Genomic DNA, 17433 nt, shown 5'->3' on the forward strand with positions numbered 1-17433 from the left:
TGAAATAAGATAAACTATGAGTGTTGCTTTTTTATTTCTCTAATAGCCAGAAACGTTGAAACCTTTTTGTCTGTATGATTTACTTTGCTCATGTTTTCTACAATGAATATCTGTAAATTTTCTTTCTTAAAAAAATGGGGGGAAAAATGTGCTGAGCAGCTGATATGGCTCAGTGGCACAGCACTAGCCTGGCAAGGGCAAGGTCGTGAGTTCAATTCCCAGTATCAGGAAAAAAAAAAAAAAAGTTAAACATAGAGAATGCACTGAACCCGGCCTGGTGGTCCACCCCTATAAGTCCAGCACTTGAGAGGCTGAGGCAGGATAATCTCTGAAAGCGAGGCCAGCCTGGTCTACATAGCCCAAGACCCCATCTCAAACAAAACAATAAAGAATACACTGATTGGGCTGGTGAGATGGCTCAGTGGTCTAAAGCGCCTACTTAGAACAAACTTAGCAAAGCACAGGACCGCAGTTCAATCCCCGATCACCACATGCCAGCCAGCCCCGCCCCCTGGTGGGCTGAGCTGGCCACACACACACACACACACACACAAATAAATAAATAAATAAATAAATAAATTAAAAAGAAAAAGAATACATTGATTGCATAGAATCCACTAAATTCCACAGCTCAGCCTTGCTGCAGCTGGACAGAATCATGGAACATAAAGCGCACTCCACGACAGAGCACTGGGCACCTCTTGTGATCGCCAGGTGTGAGGCCACCTGTGGAGGCCACCTGTGGAGGCCACCTGTGCAGGGCTGGTGCTGCGGATTCAGGCTGTTTTCAGTTCCAGCCTGGGGAAGCACCCAAATTCAGCTGGAACTGAGCTTTTACCGAGCTAGAATCATTGGCTCAGCAGCCGAGAGAGCTCAGACTGCAGAACACTGGGCGGTAGGGGGCGACGCTGCGAGCGAGGGCCGGGGGTGTGGGGGTGCAGGACCCCCAGAACCTGGAGCTGCCCCTCTCAGCCGGCCTATTTCTCTGCGTGTGAGCAGGCGTGTGAGCTCTGTTCTCGTCCTGAACCTGAAGCTAGACTCTGAAAGCAGGTCCCGGTCACCTCGTAGCCAGAGCCTCACAACCTGACGTGCCCCTGCCGGCAGGTTTGAAGAGCTAACAGCCGGCGCAATACCTGGTCCTGGTGTTGCTGTCCGCAAGGCCCAGGGAGTGTTGGCGGCCGGCTGGTGGGCGGGGACGGAGGGAGGGGTCCGTCGGCCGCTCCGCCCCTGCCGCCCGGGCAGCCCCTGGCGGAGCCCGCAGAAACGCAGGCAGAGCTGCCGCGATGAGGACTGCACTGTTCCTGCTGTGCTCCGGGGCCTGGCTGCTGGTGTCCACGGGCTGCGCTGACGACGCGCTGAAGTTGAACTCCTTAGGTACGGGGCCAGGGAACCCGGTCACGGGGACCCCAGGGATCCAGGGCGGCGTGTTTCGTGCCTCAGGAAGCCTGCAGCCCTGTCCCCACTGGGGTGCCTCTCCAGAGCCACAGCCACCTATTCCATTCCAGGCCGTGGGCGTGGCAGGGGTCCCAGGTGCCGGACGGCGCTCGGTCGAGGGGTCAGCTGTGATGGGCCCGCAACCTCGGTGCCGCAGCAGCCTGGCTATGCGGGCGGGCGGGGCACCCAGCGCTCCCACTTCAGGTCGCCTGTGACTGACCCTGCTCTGCCTTGCGCTCCGGTTCTGCTGCTTCCTGGCCTTTGCTGTGCTGCACCCAGCCTCGGCCCTTTAGGCCCTTAAGACCGTAGGCAAAAAGCACGCTGGCTGAAAAAATGAGAAGCCTGGACCAACACCTGGGACTGACAGGCAAAGGGCACAGAGGTGGTTTCTTTCCCACTCATCCCCAGTGTGGCCTGTTGGGCCTGGTCAGGCCTGTGGTGCTTTGGTGAGGACAGCGCAGAAAGCTACTAGCAAACCTCCAGCTTTAGGGCCCTAGGCCATAGCTCAGCTACTGTCTCTGCTGTTTGGGGGAAGCAGAGGCAGCGGCAGATCGTGGATGAGTAAGCCTTGCTGTGTGTGTACAAATAACCACTGTTTATGAATACTGAAATTTAATGATTTTCAAGTGCTACAAAATATACTATTGTACCTGCTTCCAAGCAGTTAAAAATGTAAAAAGTCATTTAAGCTCCTGAGCAGGACTAGAGCAGGCTAGGGCTGTGGCTTCTCAGCTTTGCTATGGCCCCTCCAAAAGGGCATAACCAGCTGGGATGGAGCTAATGAGTTCAAGGCCAGCCCGGGCTCTATAGCACGACCCTTCATCAAACACCAAACCATCCTAGTGGGTCTGTGAGGGGAGGTTCATGACCCAAGGGTCATGCTGTCCCTGCTCCCCGGCCCTCTGCTTTTCCTTCCTGAGAAGTATCCCTGCTAGAGTTTTCACACTTGCCTGCTGCTTAGGAAACCGTTTCTAGAGCACAGACCCAGCTCCTGACCTCCATCCCGCTGTACACACTGGTCCTTACCTAGGTCTGTCTCTTCTGAAACCCAGCTGCAGGGCTTGGAGTTCCCTGAAACCCACCGGGACATGTGGGAAGAGAAGTGAGCAATTTCTTCCTAGGAAAATGGTCAAAGCTTGACTTCCAGAACAGACTGGGGCTAGGGAGAAGCAGCGCTGCACAGCAGTGACTGAGCAGGCAGTGTGCAGGGAACTCACCTCAAGACTCTGCCTCCTGTTACTGTAGGGTTTAGGGCCATTCTTACTGAAATATCACGCTAACTATGCACTGTAACCCTGTCAGCTCTCTGCCCCCCCCCAAATTAAAAAAAAAAAAAAAACAACAGGCTGGGCTTATAGTTCAGCCCTCCTTCAGAATTGTTTAAAAAGTATTTTAAAGAAGGTAGTCTGCTCTATGGTTTTTGTACTTGACAGTGGCATTAATGAGTCCTATTTTCTCAGAACATACTTGGAGGTGGCCCTTCCCTGTTGTGCAGGCATCTGACCTACTGGGTAGCTCTGGCACTGTCTGCCCCTAAATTAGCAGTGTAGATTGGAAGCTGTCAAACAAATAAGGGTGTTTTACAAAACAGATGACTTCATCTTAGTGTACTCCACCCCTGCCACTGTACAGCTTTAGGACTTACTGTCACCTCCTAGATGTAAAATCCTAGGCTCTTTCTAATTATATCCATCTCCCAGACTTGTGGCTATGAGTTCCCATTTTTATTCCTGACAGTCCTAGGCATTACTTTGTCTAAGCACAACTTTTCCCCCCTCTGTGCTTGTTTTCTATTTCCTTTTAGTCTTTTTTTTTTTTTTTTTGACAGGGTCTCACTATGCATTTCAACCTGGCTACTTTGTAGCCCAGGCTGGCCTCAAACTCACAATAATCCTCCTGCCTCAGCCTCCCAAGTGCTGGGATTATAGACATGTGCCACCTTGGCCTTGTTTTCTACTTTTTTTCTGCCTCTCCTTTGCTTCCCATTCCTATTTCCCTTTTTAATTCACTTCATCCGCATATCTAGCAACTTTGAGTGCCTGCCTAATGTCCCACAGGGCAGGTTCCGGGTTCCTTAGTTCTAATCCATGTTTTAAAAATGATTTTGTGAAACTCCTCTGAATATTGGAAAAAAAAAGAGGGTACTCAGGATTCCAACCCTTAGCCCATCCATCCGTTTTTAACTGCTTCTGAAGCATCTGCTGGCTTTTCTTAGCCTTTTCTCTTTTCATTCAGTGTTCCAGGCACCTCTGGTCTCAACTGAGCACTAGTGACTGAGTGCAGTGTACTTTGACACTGTTAACTAAGTGAAGAGTTGGCTCATAAATGACTGATGACTGTTGAGATTATGTTTTGTACAAATAAAGAAACTTCTTATTTAAAAATAAAATATGCCCTTGAATGAATTTCCACCAGGCAAGCACACTTGTAGAATCAGCACCATGCTAAGGCAGAACATTTCCAGAAGTCCTTTCTGTGTCCGCACTGAGGATAACTTCTGTCCTAACTTCTGACACTGTACTAAGTGTATTACCAGGGTTGGGGGGCAGGTTCAGCTTAGTGGTACAAACATGCTTAGCATGCCAGAGTCCTAGGTTCACTTACTGGCATGCACACACACAAAACCAAAATGCAAAGATAGGTTTTCTTTTCTTTTTCTTTTTTGGCAGAACCGGGGATTGAACTCAGACCCTTGTGCTTGCCAGGAAGCGCTTATTCTACTGAGCCATCTTCCCAGCCCTGAAAGATAGTTTTTCACAATTAGTTTGAGATACCAAAACAAAGAATTTGAGTTCCTTTTTGTACTCAGCCTTAGATAACATCTTTGGTGTTTTAAATTTATCTTAGTTTTCTAAAATGCAAATCAGCTTTAAACTGTCCTACTTGTTTGGAAACTCAACTTTACTATGAGGCACTCAGATCTAATTTTGTTTTCCCTTTTTTGCAGAGAACTTTCGCTTTAAGTCATGGATGGTGCAGGTCAGTGCCCAACTTCTTCTTTCTGAGGTTTTTTATTTCGAAACATTTCCTGTTGTACAAACAAACTGTACCAGATTTCTGGCAGTAAAGAGGGATTTTCCAGCCTTGACCTCCCCAGGGTCTTTTCCTGCTTCAAATTGGCTAAATACTAAGAAAGATGCAGTTCAATAAAGCTCATCCCAGATGGTGGCCTCCGATGTAGGGCTACAGCCTTGAAGTTCTTTCTGTTTCATACTCGAAGCCCCTGACCTCATGGCTGCAGAAACACCACTGCAGGCACTTTTGGAAGGTGGTCGTCTTTCCCCTGCAGGTGGCTTGGCCCCTCCTGACTTCTGGGGACCTGCACAGGGCTGCTCTCTTCAGGAGGCATTGCTTTTGGGCAGCTGGCCAACAGGCCCTGGAGGAGCAAGGTTGTTTGCAAGTCCTGATTTTACAGTGGGAACCCAGGGCAGCATCCCACCCACTGGCACAGACTTGTCCTGAGCACCGTGGCACTGAGAAAACTTCCATCTCTTCCCAGAAAACAGAGGACTGTCCCCACAGGGAACTGCATCCTGTTTTCTTGACCAATTGCTAATGTTTTTGTTTTAGCACCAAAAGGAATACAGTGTGAAGGAGTACCATCAGCGGCAGCAGATATTTACCCGCAACTGGAAGAAAATCAATGCCCACAACAAGGGGAATCACACGTTTAAAAGTATGTGGGGCACTGTTCCTCCCAGCTGCCTAGACAGGGGTGGGAACAGAGCAGATCTAGAAAGAAGGGGGCTTCCCAAAACTTGTGGGTATGGAGGAGAGGCTGAGACTCAGGTGCTTTGCTGACGCTGGATTATGGCCCTGCTGTCCAAGTTCATCAGGTGTAGGTTTATAAATAGGACAATGGAGGGACCTGTTAGGTGGTAAAGATATACATGAGAGAGTCTAAGTGTTGCCCCTGCCCCTTTCCTGCTGCCTGAGGTTCCATCACACATTCTGTGCTCTGTGTCTGATGGCTCTGAGGCTGTGTCTCAGCGACCATAACTCCATGCTCACACAGCATCTGAGGAGGCAGTCTGCACTGCAGCTTTGTGCTGGGATGAGGACTGAGAAACAGCATAATTCAGTTAAGTTGGTACCAGGGGCAGAACACAGGAAGGAGACCCAAGTTCAAATTCATTTCTGCCCAATCCCTTAGGGAACATGGGCTGTTTGTCAGTAAAGGTGACACCGCTGCCCACCCAACCCAACCACATAAAGGCCAGATGTGCAGGCGCAGCAGTCCTTTACATGGGCATCCCCCAGACACAGCAGTAGGAGGCCTGAAACACTGGGTGTCCAAGCCCCAGCCAGAGCATTTGCACTGAGCATCTCTGGGTGCATGTCTCAGTCCTCAATATCTGTAGCCTTGCAAAGCTCCTCAAGAACTCTGAAGCACAGGAAGGGCTTGCCTTGGTGTTGCAGAGGGTATAATAGAACATTGGTAAACACCTGGTTTTGTCTGCTAAAAGTCTCTATTTCTTTTCTTCCCTCTTCTCCTTTTCAGTGGCACTGAATCAATTTTCAGACATGACCTTTGCTGAAATAAAACGCAAATATCTTTGGTCGGAGCCTCAGGTAATTCATGCAAACAGATCTGGGTCTTTTCACTGAATAACTTTGAGGGCTGCTCTGCTTCCAGCTAAAATCAGTCCTGTCCCCAGCCACAGATCTTTCTCCTCTTCAGGGAAGCAAGAGGGCTGTCTCCCTGTGGCCTTCATCTGGGCCCTGGACCATAGCATCTGAACCCCTGACATAGCTTATCAGATAAAATAGATGCCCAGTGCAAGTTGAATTTCAGATAAATAACATAATTTTTAGCTGCATTGTAAATATTACACAAAATGTATTTACATTACCTGGAATTTCAAATTTAATGAGGAAAACAGTGCTTTTATCGCTGACTCTGGCTGCCCTTTTCTAAGTCTTCCAGTCTGGGCTTTGAAGCATGCAGCATGTGGATCCTATAGACCAAAGCTGACCATAGTCTTTCTCATTCATTCTAATGATTCCATTTTAAGGGGCTGGGAAAATAGGTAATGACATAAGTGCCTGCCTGCCAAGCACAAGGTCCTGAGTTCAATCTCTGGTACCCAAAACAATATCAACAACAACTCCATTTTAATTACACATCTTTTAGCCAAGAAAACAAGGGGGGCTGGTGAGATGGCTCAGTGGTCTAAAGCACCTACTTAGAACAAGCTTAGCAAAGCACGGGGACCGCGGTTCAATCCCCCAGCACCACATGCCAGCCAGCCCTGCCCCCTGGTGGGCTGAGCTGGCCACACACACACACACACACACACACACACACACACACACACACAAAAAAAAAAAAAAAAAAAACAAAAAACAGGGACTGGGAGTTGTTTTAGTCCCTTCACTGATAATAATGTGTTTGGTTGTTCCAGAATTGCTCAGCCACCAAAAGTAATTACTTTCGGGGTTCTGGTCCCTACCCAACCTCTGTGGACTGGCGGAAGAAAGGAAATTTTGTCTCCCCAGTGAAAAATCAGGTATGTGTGGCAATTTCCAGCCTTTCCTCTCCAAATAGCTTCACTGTCACAGGCCAGAGCCCCAAAAGACACATAACAGGGCTGCTACTAAGCACCTGGCTCTGCTACTGAGCTCCTGCCTCTGCCTCTCCCTCCAGTCTTCTCTGTCCATCAGGTCTGCTCACTACTGCATGAGGCCCTCTGGAGCATAAAGGGAGGCCCTTAAGGGCCAGCACCAGCACCGACTCCTTTCCTCCCCTGGCAGCGCCACACACCCTGCTCCCCCTGCAGATCCATTCTTCAAAGACTAGATGCCAGGACCCCATGCTAGTGCCCATGACTTGCCTTCTCCTGTCTTCATCCACCCTCAGGCACCAAGCTGGAGCCGCCCCTGGCACCCTCTTCTCTTGGGTGGTCAGCTCAGTGAAATCTAGCAGTGCCCATACCTCCAGGCATACTAGAGGTATCTTCTCTGTGAGGCAGAGCGCCCCCTGCAGGGCAAAGGGGAGCAACAACCCCCTCCCCCCACACATACTTTTCCTCCAAGAGTGTCTGTACTGCCGCCCTCTTCAGTCACAGGGTTACTGGGATAAGCTTCCTTCCTGAACACACTTGACTTACCATGGAACTTCATAAGGCAAATATTTTTCACTTTTAAAAAGTCACATGGTAAAAAAGTGATGTGAGGGCCCGGGAGATGGCTCAGTAGAATAAGTGCTTGACTGGCAAGCTCAAGGGTCTGAGTTCAATCCCGGGTTCCACAAAAAAAAAAAAAAAAAAAAAAAAAAGTGATGTGGTGCAGTTCCACACCCTGCCAGACTCCCTGTGTCCTGGACCTGCCCTGTGCCTGCCCTCCTGGGAGCCCAAGCAGAGCTCTCCACCCACAAAAGGAAGTGAGGGAGAAAGAAAGCACCCTGTGTGAATCTAGACTGTAGCGGTTCTGAGAATCTCAGCACTAGGCCAGGTGGGCAGGGGAGGTTTGGCAGGTATCCAAAGTCCTCCCTTGAACAAGTCCCTGTCTACCAGACACAAGCAAACAAAACATCAGTCTTGGAGGTGGTGATGTGGGGCATGCCATGGTTCCCTGGGTGTATGGTGTCTCATTTTACAAAGGGTGATGTGAGGGTCCCTGAGGAGCAGTGGTGACAAGACCAACACCAGGGCTCTGCTCCAAGTCTAGGCCTTGCAGACAGTGCAGTTCCACCCATCCTCTGAGCCACCTCTGAAGCGCTCCTTGGCTCTGCCCTCCCTGCTGAGGAGAAGATTTGAGAGGAAGAGACAAGGGGAGGCTGCTGCAATGGATGTCTCTAGGGAGATGAACTGCAAGGGCAGATGTGGGCCATGACGTAGACAGGGAAGGTTAAGAGACATTTCATGAGTAGGCTGTGGAAGAGAGGACGAGCAAGAAGACAAAAAGAGACAAAGATGAGTCTGAAAGAAAAATCACAGATGAATGCTTTGGAACTTGCTACTGGGTGACTGCTTAACAAGCAACCTTCCCCTCTACAGAAGAGGAAGCTGACCTTGCCCGAGTCACACGGGAGTGTGCAGAGCTACAACGTACACTGCGCAGGCTGTCCAGTGCCTGGTGCCTGAACCTGTGCTTATCTAGGAGCCAGGCTGCAGTGACTGGGCAGAAAATAGTGGGAGGCATGCAGAGGTAGAGCCTGAGCCCAAACTCAGAGGGGTCTTCTGGTGGGCTCATCTGGAAGTCAGCTGAATGTCTGGGTCCGGATGAAGATCAGGACTGAGGCTCAGAGTCTGAATAGAATGAGAAGGGGGATGGAAAAGTCAGAGACATTTCTAGAAACACTTTTGGTGACACCTGCTAGGAAACTGAACAGAAGAGGAGCCAGCAAAAGGCCCAGGAGCAGGAAAGCCAGGAAGACCATAGAGTAGGGCCAAGAGAGCCCAGCCTTTGCAGGATGATAGGGTTGGCCAAGAGAAGGTGCTACTGGGAGTCCTTGGCACCCCTCAGTCAGAAGTGCTCCTGCTCAGGCCTGGGTTGTGAGATCTGCCCTTCAGAGTGGACGAAGCCAAGCCTTATGAACTGTAGAGGCTTGAGGTAAATGGAGGGGCCAGAACCAGCACCCCTCATGGTGGCCAGGGTCTGATTTCCTCTCTCTGCCACCTCTAGGGGGCCTGTGGCAGTTGCTGGACCTTCTCTACTACAGGGGCCCTAGAGTCAGCAGTGGCCATCGCTAGTGGGAAGATGCTGTCTCTGGTAAGTGGGCTTCCTGGGGTGCTGGTGAGCTATGCTACAATCTCACCCACAAACAAGAGAAACAGCCCGTGGGCTCTCCCATATGGGTGGGTCTTGTGGTCCTCAGTTTCCTCAGTTGGGCATCTGGGACCTTCATCAAGCACAGGCTCAGAAAGTAAAGCCCCCTGGAAGACAACTACCTTGGCGGCCTTTCTGGGGGAAAGAGCCAGGCCCACCAAGAGTGAGGGAAAGAGGTTTGAGGAACTGTGCCAGTCCTACCTCAGTGGGAAAAGGGCAAGGGAAGTCAGTCTCTGGGTGGCCTGACCCTCCTCCTGGAACACACAAAGAGCCCCTTTGAGCCCCTCATGTATTCAGGCTGAGGATTCCCCCACATGCCCCCCCCACACACACACTGGCCCTGCAGCCTACTGGCTGGTACTTTACAACACACAGATGTCCCAGTCCCAGGGAGTTCGTCTTCTGCCAGTCAGGCCAGGCGTAAAGAACTTGTGGCCTTCACCCTGCGCACTGGGTCTGTGCTTCTTCCTGCAGGCAGAGCAGCAGCTGGTGGACTGTGCCCAGGGCTTCAACAATCATGGCTGTGAAGGGTATGTCCTCCCCAAACTCGGAGGGACTGGGAGCCCTTCTCTCCAATCGATTTCTGTCATATTCGTAACCCACCCATTCTGGGAGGAGCCAGGCAGTCTCTCCTGTGATAAGTCTAGTGAGGTCTGTTTGGTCCTGAAGGTCATGCCCTGCCCAGCACCTCACCAGCCCAGCAGGGGCCCTGGAAGAGTGGCTAATGATACTGATAGCATAAGAATCACATCAAGGCATGTTGCCTTTGCAGGAGAGAGAAGGGGGCTTGCCTTGGCCTTTGGATGTGATCTCTGCAGTGCCAGCTGCCCCAGCTCACTGTTCCTAAGAAGGAGCTTTGCCAGTTCGGTGTTGTGTGCATGTACTGCCCCCTTTCAAGGGGCAGGTTGTTGGGGATTTCTTCCCATTTTTCCACATGTGCTAAGCTCTGAGATAGCTCTGTCAGGTTTTCTTGGCTCCCTGGCACATAATACAAATAAAGCCAGGCCATTGGCATTGCAGCTTCAGTTCTCATCCAGCTTCCTGCAGTCTCTCTGGTCCAGACCCTGCCTGGCTCTTCCTCCTCTAGCAGCAAACGCAGGACCTTTCAGAGAGCTGCACTGGCCACATAGAAGGATTCTGGAGCGTCTGTTGCTACAGACCCACTGTCTTGGCCTGCTGTCTTCCCACTTCAAGTATCATTCCTCTGGGCAGTGCTTTACAACACCCATAGCAAAAGACAGACCCTGGAGTCACAGGATTGCCTCACTCTTGTGAATCCAGGGCTGATGCTAAGTTTACCATAACAGATCAGGTAGTGATGCAGTTGTGGAAAGATGATAGGGACAACGGCATTGCTGGGCAGTGCCTGTTTATGCTCTGGGTGACTTTGTGATGCTACGACTAGAGCCTGACCTCAGCCCCATCACCCTGGACAAAGGGTTCAACCCCTGGAGCCTCAGGACATAGCAGCCACTCCTGGCACAGCACGAGGTACCAGGCCCTAGCATTTGTGGAGCACCTGTCTAGTGCAAGCCTCATTTTATCAGCACTCTGAGGGGTCCATGACAGGGCCTACATGACTTATCCATGCCAGGTCCATACATGGCTCATCTGGCAAACTGGGCAACACAGCTCGCCTCTCTGAGACCCACAAGACCCAGTGGGCCAAGCCAGAGCAAACGGAATTCACACTCCACCCCCAGGACTGCCTATCCCTCCTGGGCTGGCCCAGGGGCTCATGTGTACCCCCCTTTCCACAGGGGTCTCCCCAGCCAGGCTTTCGAGTACATCCTGTACAACAAGGGCATCATGGGTGAAGACACCTACCCCTACGTGGGCAAGGTAATCCTTGAGCCTCACTGCCTGCTCCCCTCCATTGCACCAGGGGATCATAACAGGCTTGCCCCATGCCCTGGGCCCCATTCTCTGGCATTCAGAATTGTCTGTTTCTTTCTTCTTGGCAACTCTAGAGATTGAACCCAGGGCCTCATGCATGATAGGCAAGTGTTATATCACTAAGCAACTTCCTTTCTTTCTTTCTCTTTCTTTCTTTTCTTTCTCTTTTCGTTCTTCCTTTTTTTTCTTTTGAGGCAGGATCTCAGTATGTGGTCCAAACTGGCCTTGAACTCACATTGATCCTCCTGCCTCAGCCTCCCACCACTACACTCAGCTTTTTATTTTGTTTTAAAATAGTCTCACTAAATTGCCTAGGTGGATTGAATTTTCAGTCCTTCTGCCTCAGCCTTCCAAGAAACTGAGTTAGGTTTGCATTGGGCCTGCTACAATCACCAGTGCTTCTCTTCCTCCTTGAAGCCTTTCCTTTGTCTTCTCTGCCTGTCTGGGCCCCTCTCTTACCAGGGGCCTCTGTTACCCTTGCTCCCTGGTCCCCTCCTCAGGACCTCTCACCCAGCCTGCTGTTTTCTCCTGGTCCCCTCTGGTCCATGTAAGGGCCTGACACCAACTTAATGCCCTTTCTCACCCATGTCCATGCTGCCCAAGCTCTCTGTCTTTTCCCCAGGCCTGTGGCCCCCCTTGCTTTGCTCTTCCAGTGAGCACAGCTCCAGCCCTGTCAGAACCAGTTACCCTCCAGGGGCCCAGTCTGGGCTGCCATGCTGGCTACCACAGACTTTCTTACATGGCTCCCTTGGCCTGACTTAGCCTTTGGTCTCCATCTGTGACACTGAACTGGTCTTCTCTGGGCCTCTGGCCTGCTCTGCTCAGAGTGCTGGAGGCTCTACAGAGCACTCTCTTCACCCTGCCTGTCTCCATCTCGTCCCTCAGTGCTCAGGCCCAGCCTCACACTGGGTCCCAAACACCAGGTCTAAGTAGATTGAACCCAGTCACCTCAGTCCTGTGACCTCTGCACCCACCTAGGTCAGGGCTGCTCTGGGCTGAAGGTCCTTCCCTCCCTGCCACACAGACTTGCTACTCCATTTCTGTCAGTGTCTTCCCAGGGCTCCCACCATGCACTGGTGCCTACCAGTCTGTCAAAGGTGCCTCAGATTCTGTCAGAAATGACCTGTCACCAAGCCCAGGTGCACATAGTTCCCATTTAGAACATGCTATCAGGGGCTTGGGGACTGAATCCCTGTGTTGGGTAGGGGTTCCTGACCTGTATCCCACAGCCTTTGCTGCCCTGAACAGGATGGTCGCTGCAGGTTCAAGCCCCAGAAGGCCATTGCATTTGTCAAGGATGTCATGAACATCACACTTGTAAGTCCCAAGTTCTTCTGTGGGTTGGGGTGGGGGTGTACTGTGATGGGGAGACCCTGGGCCAGCCCAGGAGGCAGCATATCAGGACTAAGGAGCTAGGGCTCCTGCTGACTTGCTTGCCATGGTGGCAGCGGGGATGGTGGGAGGGCATCCTGCGGGCAGATGTTCTGGTTCTGCATGCCCAGTCTGCTCACATTTGCCTGCGTGTTCTCATCTATAAAATGCGGGCCACAGTCCCCATGCTGGGAAGAGGGCATAAGCCAGTGTGTGGCTGCACGTGAGGCAGGGTGTGTGCATATTTGTCAGGAAAAGATGGGTCTTGCCACCATCACAGACAAAGGGCCCATCTCAGCCTCTGGCTGACCATGGCCTGAGCACAGCTGACTGTTCTGTCACTGGCCTTGCCCTAGAGCCTAGGCTGGGAGAAAGCATGGTCAAGTCACGAAAAAGCTGCCTAGTCACACCTCACCTCAGGCATCTGGGGGATGCAGTTGTCCCTGCCTTTCAACAAGAGACCAGGCTTGAGTGTGTCTGAGTGGCTCTCAGGACTTCCGTGTGAGTGTGCAGTGGGGAGGGAGGGAGAGGGCTCCTCCACAGATGTGTGCAGGTGTGTCATGTGCCAAGGAGGGGGCGGGGGAGTTGCCCAGCCCTTGTACTTGCCAGGCAAGCACTTATTCTACTGAGCTATCTCCCCAGCCCCTTAAACTTTTTCTACATAACCTCTTTTTTTAAATTTTTTTTTAGCACTGTCTTTTAATTACAGCCCATGCAGGTGTTTGGCAAAAACAGGTTGAATTTATGGGTGCTTACAGGAGTGAACCAGCCACTTGACATATAGTCTCCTGGAGATCAAAATAACCCTAGAAGTGAGCCGTCCTCACCTCCACTTTATAGGCAGGAGATAGGCTCAGAGAGTTAAGCAATGTGCCTGAGGGTGTGAAGTTAGAATGTGGAGGATGGAATGGAACTGAAGTCTTGTCATTCCAGAACCAGGACTTATTGCCCAACAATAGGTAGCCCACACCCTCTAATGGGAAACCAGTGCCTGGCAAGGTCAGCCCCTTGCAGTGCCCCTGGTTCTTGCTTAACCCTCGTCTTCTACACCACCCTAGACCAAGGTACACAGTACTAGGTTTTTGAAAGTGTGATGGGAGGTAATGGAGGCTGTGTGTCATCTCACAGAATGATGAGGATGCCATGGTGGAGGCAGTGGCCCTGTACAACCCTGTGAGTTTTGCCTTTGAGGTGACTGAAGATTTTATGTCATATAGAAGTGGAATCTACTCCAGGTGAGTGGTTCGGGGACAGTAGTGGGCAGGAAGGCTAGCCAGCCCAACACTGGCACCAGGGCTGCGGGCTCTCCCCTCTCCCAGCCAGACCATTTTGGCGCCTGCTGTGCTAGGTAGTCCTCACATACCACCAGGGTTGGGTATCAATCTTCACCTCAGGACAGGAAAGCGTCTGGAGGCTGCCCAGCCTCGGCCACATGGTTTGTGCTGCCCATTTGGACTCATGTTCACAAAGATGCAAAGCAAGAAGAGGAGAAGCCAATCCCAAACACCTGATTCCTGTGCTGGAGAACACCCCAGAGGGTTCTTCAGGAGAAACCAAAGCTGCTGGATGTCTTTAGTTCGGGCTTGTTTTTGTGGAGTGGGAGTTTGATTTGTTTTGCAATGCTGGGGTCTGACTCAGTGCCTCATATATGCCAGTTGAGCACAAGGCCCCTGAGCCACAGCCAGTCTCCTGAGGATCTTTGGTGCCAGGTCTCTCAACCAGGCATGGTAGCAAATACCTGTGATCCCAGCCCTCAAGAGGCTGATGGGAGGAATGCCATGAGTTCAAGGCCAGCCATTAACTACATAGCAAGACCCTGTCTTCAAAGAGCAAACTAAACAAACACAAAAAATCCAGGGTCTCTTTCCTGCACCCCTTAGTTGCTCCCCCTGCTCCCAAGGCCTAGCTTAAAGCACCCATGTGAAGGCAGTGCTGTCCAGGTTGGGTTCATCCCTCTGCCCAGGTCTCAGATGCTTCCTGGCTGCTTGCTGAGAGCTTCTGAAGCTGGCCTCTGCCTCCCCAGCCCACGCCCCGCCCCCTCGCCATCTCCCTGTTGCTGCCAGCCCTGCCTCCTCCACATCATGCTTAGCACCCTCTCCAGCAGTCGGCAGCCAAAGCCATCTCCAGATGCACACCTCCAGCCATACCACCCTTCGAGCCCTGAGGCCAGCCAAGCTGGGGACACTCCCTGTCTCCTCCAGTTCCACCCTGTAGCCTGCACCCCAGCAGCATGGAAGGGTCTGTGATCTTGAAGTGTTCCCTGCCCCCATCCACCCCACCACCCAGCCCCAAGCCTGCTGCACAGAGGTGGCACTTAGTCCATCAGTTCACAGCCAGAAAAGCCTTCCTAAGGACAGGAGCTGTCCCATGAGCATCCCAAATACTTTGCCCATGCCAAGCCCAGGTCATCCACAAGTGACCCAATGTGGACACTGTGGCCTGCAGGTGTGCAACAGAAGCTGCCCTGTGTGGGGAGGCCAGACGTGTCCAGCACCAGAAGGGAAGCCCTTCACCCCCTCACCACCTGCTGCACACACAAGGACATACAGCTCCAAGCCCTCTGTGGCAGGATATTTTCTCCATCCCATATTATCAACATCTTTTTATTTCTAGTACTTCCTGTCATAAAACTCCAGATAAAGTGAACCATGCAGTACTGGCTGTCGGGTATGGAGTAAACAATGGGGTACCCTACTGGATTGTGAAAAACTCCTGGGGCACAGCATGGGGAAAGGACGGGTAAGCAATTCAGGTCCCTTTCTGAGTTAGGGGCTGGTGCCAGAGCCTGGAGGCCAGGGGTCCATCCCCCCATCTTGCATATGGCTTCCCAGAGGAGCTGGTCAGAGGGTAGCCTAGGTCCTTCTAAGAAGCAGGAGGGCAGCTGACTCAGGAAAATGCATAGCCTTTGCTGGGCACTGAGAGCCCCGGAAGAACTAAACCAATCTGGAGAGGGTCCAACGCTGAGAAATGCAATACATGGGTCCCTGACCATGCAGCTCCTCCTCCAAGAAAAGGCAGGAATCAAGAGACTGTGTGCATGTATACAGGTGACTACTCTGTACCATCTAAAAACCAAAGTCACAAGTGCCCAGCCAGATAGCTCAGCAGACTAAAGCGCCTGCTCAGGCAGAGCACAGCAGCCAGGGTTCGATCCTTGGTGTGCAGTGCCAGCCCCACCCCCAGGGCCTGCTGAGGACAATTGAAACTGGGCGTGGTGGCGCGAGCCTGTAATCCCAGTGCTTGTGAGGCTGAACACAGGAGGATCACAAGTCTGATCTATGTAGTGAGACCCTGTAGTCCCTGTAGACCCTGTTACAAATACATAAAAATAAATAAAAAGCAAAGTCACTGTAACTAGGGAGCCCTACTTATGATTAAGTAGCTATGTTAGGCCTTAGCCAGAGATCAGTAGGGGAACTCCCCACCACTGGGGAGGCTGAAAACAGTGAGGATCACTAGAGTCTGAACTGCGTAGTGAGTCCTTGTACCAAATACATTAAAAGAGATGATTTGGCAGCCAAGAAGGAAGACTGAATTATCCAGTAAGTCACATATTTCCTGGTGACAAAATAAGCCCAATATTACTGTTCCATGAATAAATTTGGAGGCCCTAACCCTGGGAGTCGGGTCTTGGTGGGCAGTAGAACATTCCAGAAAGTTCGGTGGTGAAAACACCAACGCCAGGCTTTTCTCTGCTCAGGTACTTCCTCATCGAGCGTGGGAAGAACATGTGTGGCCTGGCCGCCTGTGCCTCTTACCCCATCCCTCAGGTGTGAACCAGTGTGCCGGAAGTAACTGGCTGGTGGAGGGTAGCTGGCCTCTTGCCCCGGAGGACAGGTGGGGATCTGCTCAGGAGCCCCTTGCTTTCCACCGTCATCCCTGTGCACCACAGACTGTATCACCAGCCATGTGCCTTACTTGTGGTTTTCAATGCAATCAAGCTCAGTGGACAGAATACGCCTTCCGGAGGAGCTATTCCATGTGTGCAGAGTGCTCCAGTGACTTTATTTTCTACATTTTGTTCAATAAATGTTCAGGACCAGACACGACTTTAACTGCAGGCATCGAGGGTTGGGCGGGTGCCATGGGTACCAGATGTTGGAAAGGGGCTGGTTGCCCAGACTCAAGCAGGAGGGAGGACACATGTTATGGTCTAGTCATGCCAGGACAGTCCCAAAAGCCCATGGCTCTCCCTGTGACCTTCCATCTTCACTTCCTGCTCCTCTGCTGACAGTGCCTTGCAAATGCCTTCTTCATTCCTCCCTTACCATGTCCTGATATACACCAATATGATCTGTCACCTCAATGTCAGCCCTCTCTGCCCCTGCCCAGGTGACCTGTAGGCTCTCAGTTCCAGGACATGTGCATACAAATACCTATGCCTTTGCTTTTTGTCTTGCAGGTCACAGACTGCCTTAATAACAAAATGTCTTTTATTTGGGCTCCCTAGAGAATTAAAAGCTTGAAAATACTGGGGGGATAGCACATTCATGACAAAGAAACACCAAGTGTGGCTTAAGTTGTTAGGGGATTCTAGTATGTTAAAGACACCCCAACTATATGTGAAGACGAAAATTAGCTGGGCATGGTACACACAACTGTGAGGCCAAAGGCAGGAGACCCTCTCAAAAAACAAAAAAAGTCAGCTGGGCATGACAGCACTTGGGAGGCTGAGGCAGGAGGATCACCAAGAGTTTGAGGACAGCCTGGACTACACAGTTCAAAGCTAGCTAAACAATAGCAAGACTTTTTAAAAAAAAAAAAAAAAAAAAAAAAGAAAGAAAGAAAAAAAAAAAAAAAAAAAAAAAGCCTGTAATCCCAGTACTTAGGAGACTGAGACAGGAAGTTCATTGCCAATTTGAAAACAGCTGGGCTACAAAGTGAACTCAAGGCCAGCCTAAACTGCATAGGGAGACTCTTGTCTCAAAAAGACAAAATAGGGGCCGGGGAGATGGTTCAGTG

At 51.2% G+C, this 17433-nt stretch overlaps 1 protein-coding gene across 1 annotated transcript; it reads left to right on the forward strand.

Moving 5' to 3' along the window:
- The first annotated feature begins 1240 nt into the window (after positions 1-1240).
- Positions 1241-16515, forward strand: Ctsh (cathepsin H). Its single transcript, XM_004644466.2, has 12 exons — positions 1241-1374; positions 4382-4413; positions 5005-5110; positions 5936-6006; positions 6840-6944; positions 9061-9147; positions 9679-9734; positions 10965-11046; positions 12349-12417; positions 13600-13706; positions 15085-15210; positions 16172-16515. The coding sequence occupies exons 1-12, from the start codon at positions 1284-1286 to the stop codon at positions 16245-16247; spliced, it is 1008 nt and encodes a 335-aa protein (XP_004644523.1). The 5' UTR covers positions 1241-1283; the 3' UTR covers positions 16248-16515.
- The last annotated feature ends 918 nt before the right edge of the window (positions 16516-17433 follow it).

Source organism: Octodon degus, unplaced genomic scaffold, assembly GCF_000260255.1.
Source record: "Octodon degus isolate 3935 unplaced genomic scaffold, OctDeg1.0 scaffold00199, whole genome shotgun sequence".
Classification (NCBI taxonomy): Eukaryota; Metazoa; Chordata; class Mammalia; order Rodentia; family Octodontidae; genus Octodon; species Octodon degus.

What these genes read in the sequence shown, in the direction of transcription:
- Ctsh (XM_004644466.2), top strand. Translation starts at nt 1,284, where the DNA reads ATGAGGACTGCACTGTTCCTGCTGTGCTCCGGGGCCTGGCTGCTGGTG. An exon ending in TTAAGTCATGGATGGTGCAG is followed by an intron (nt 4,414 to 5,004) that starts GTCAGTGCCCAA and finishes TTTTTGTTTTAG; the next exon opens with CACCAAAAGGAATACAGTGT. An exon ending in AACAATCATGGCTGTGAAGG is followed by an intron (nt 9,735 to 10,964) that starts GTATGTCCTCCC and finishes CCCTTTCCACAG; the next exon opens with GGGTCTCCCCAGCCAGGCTT.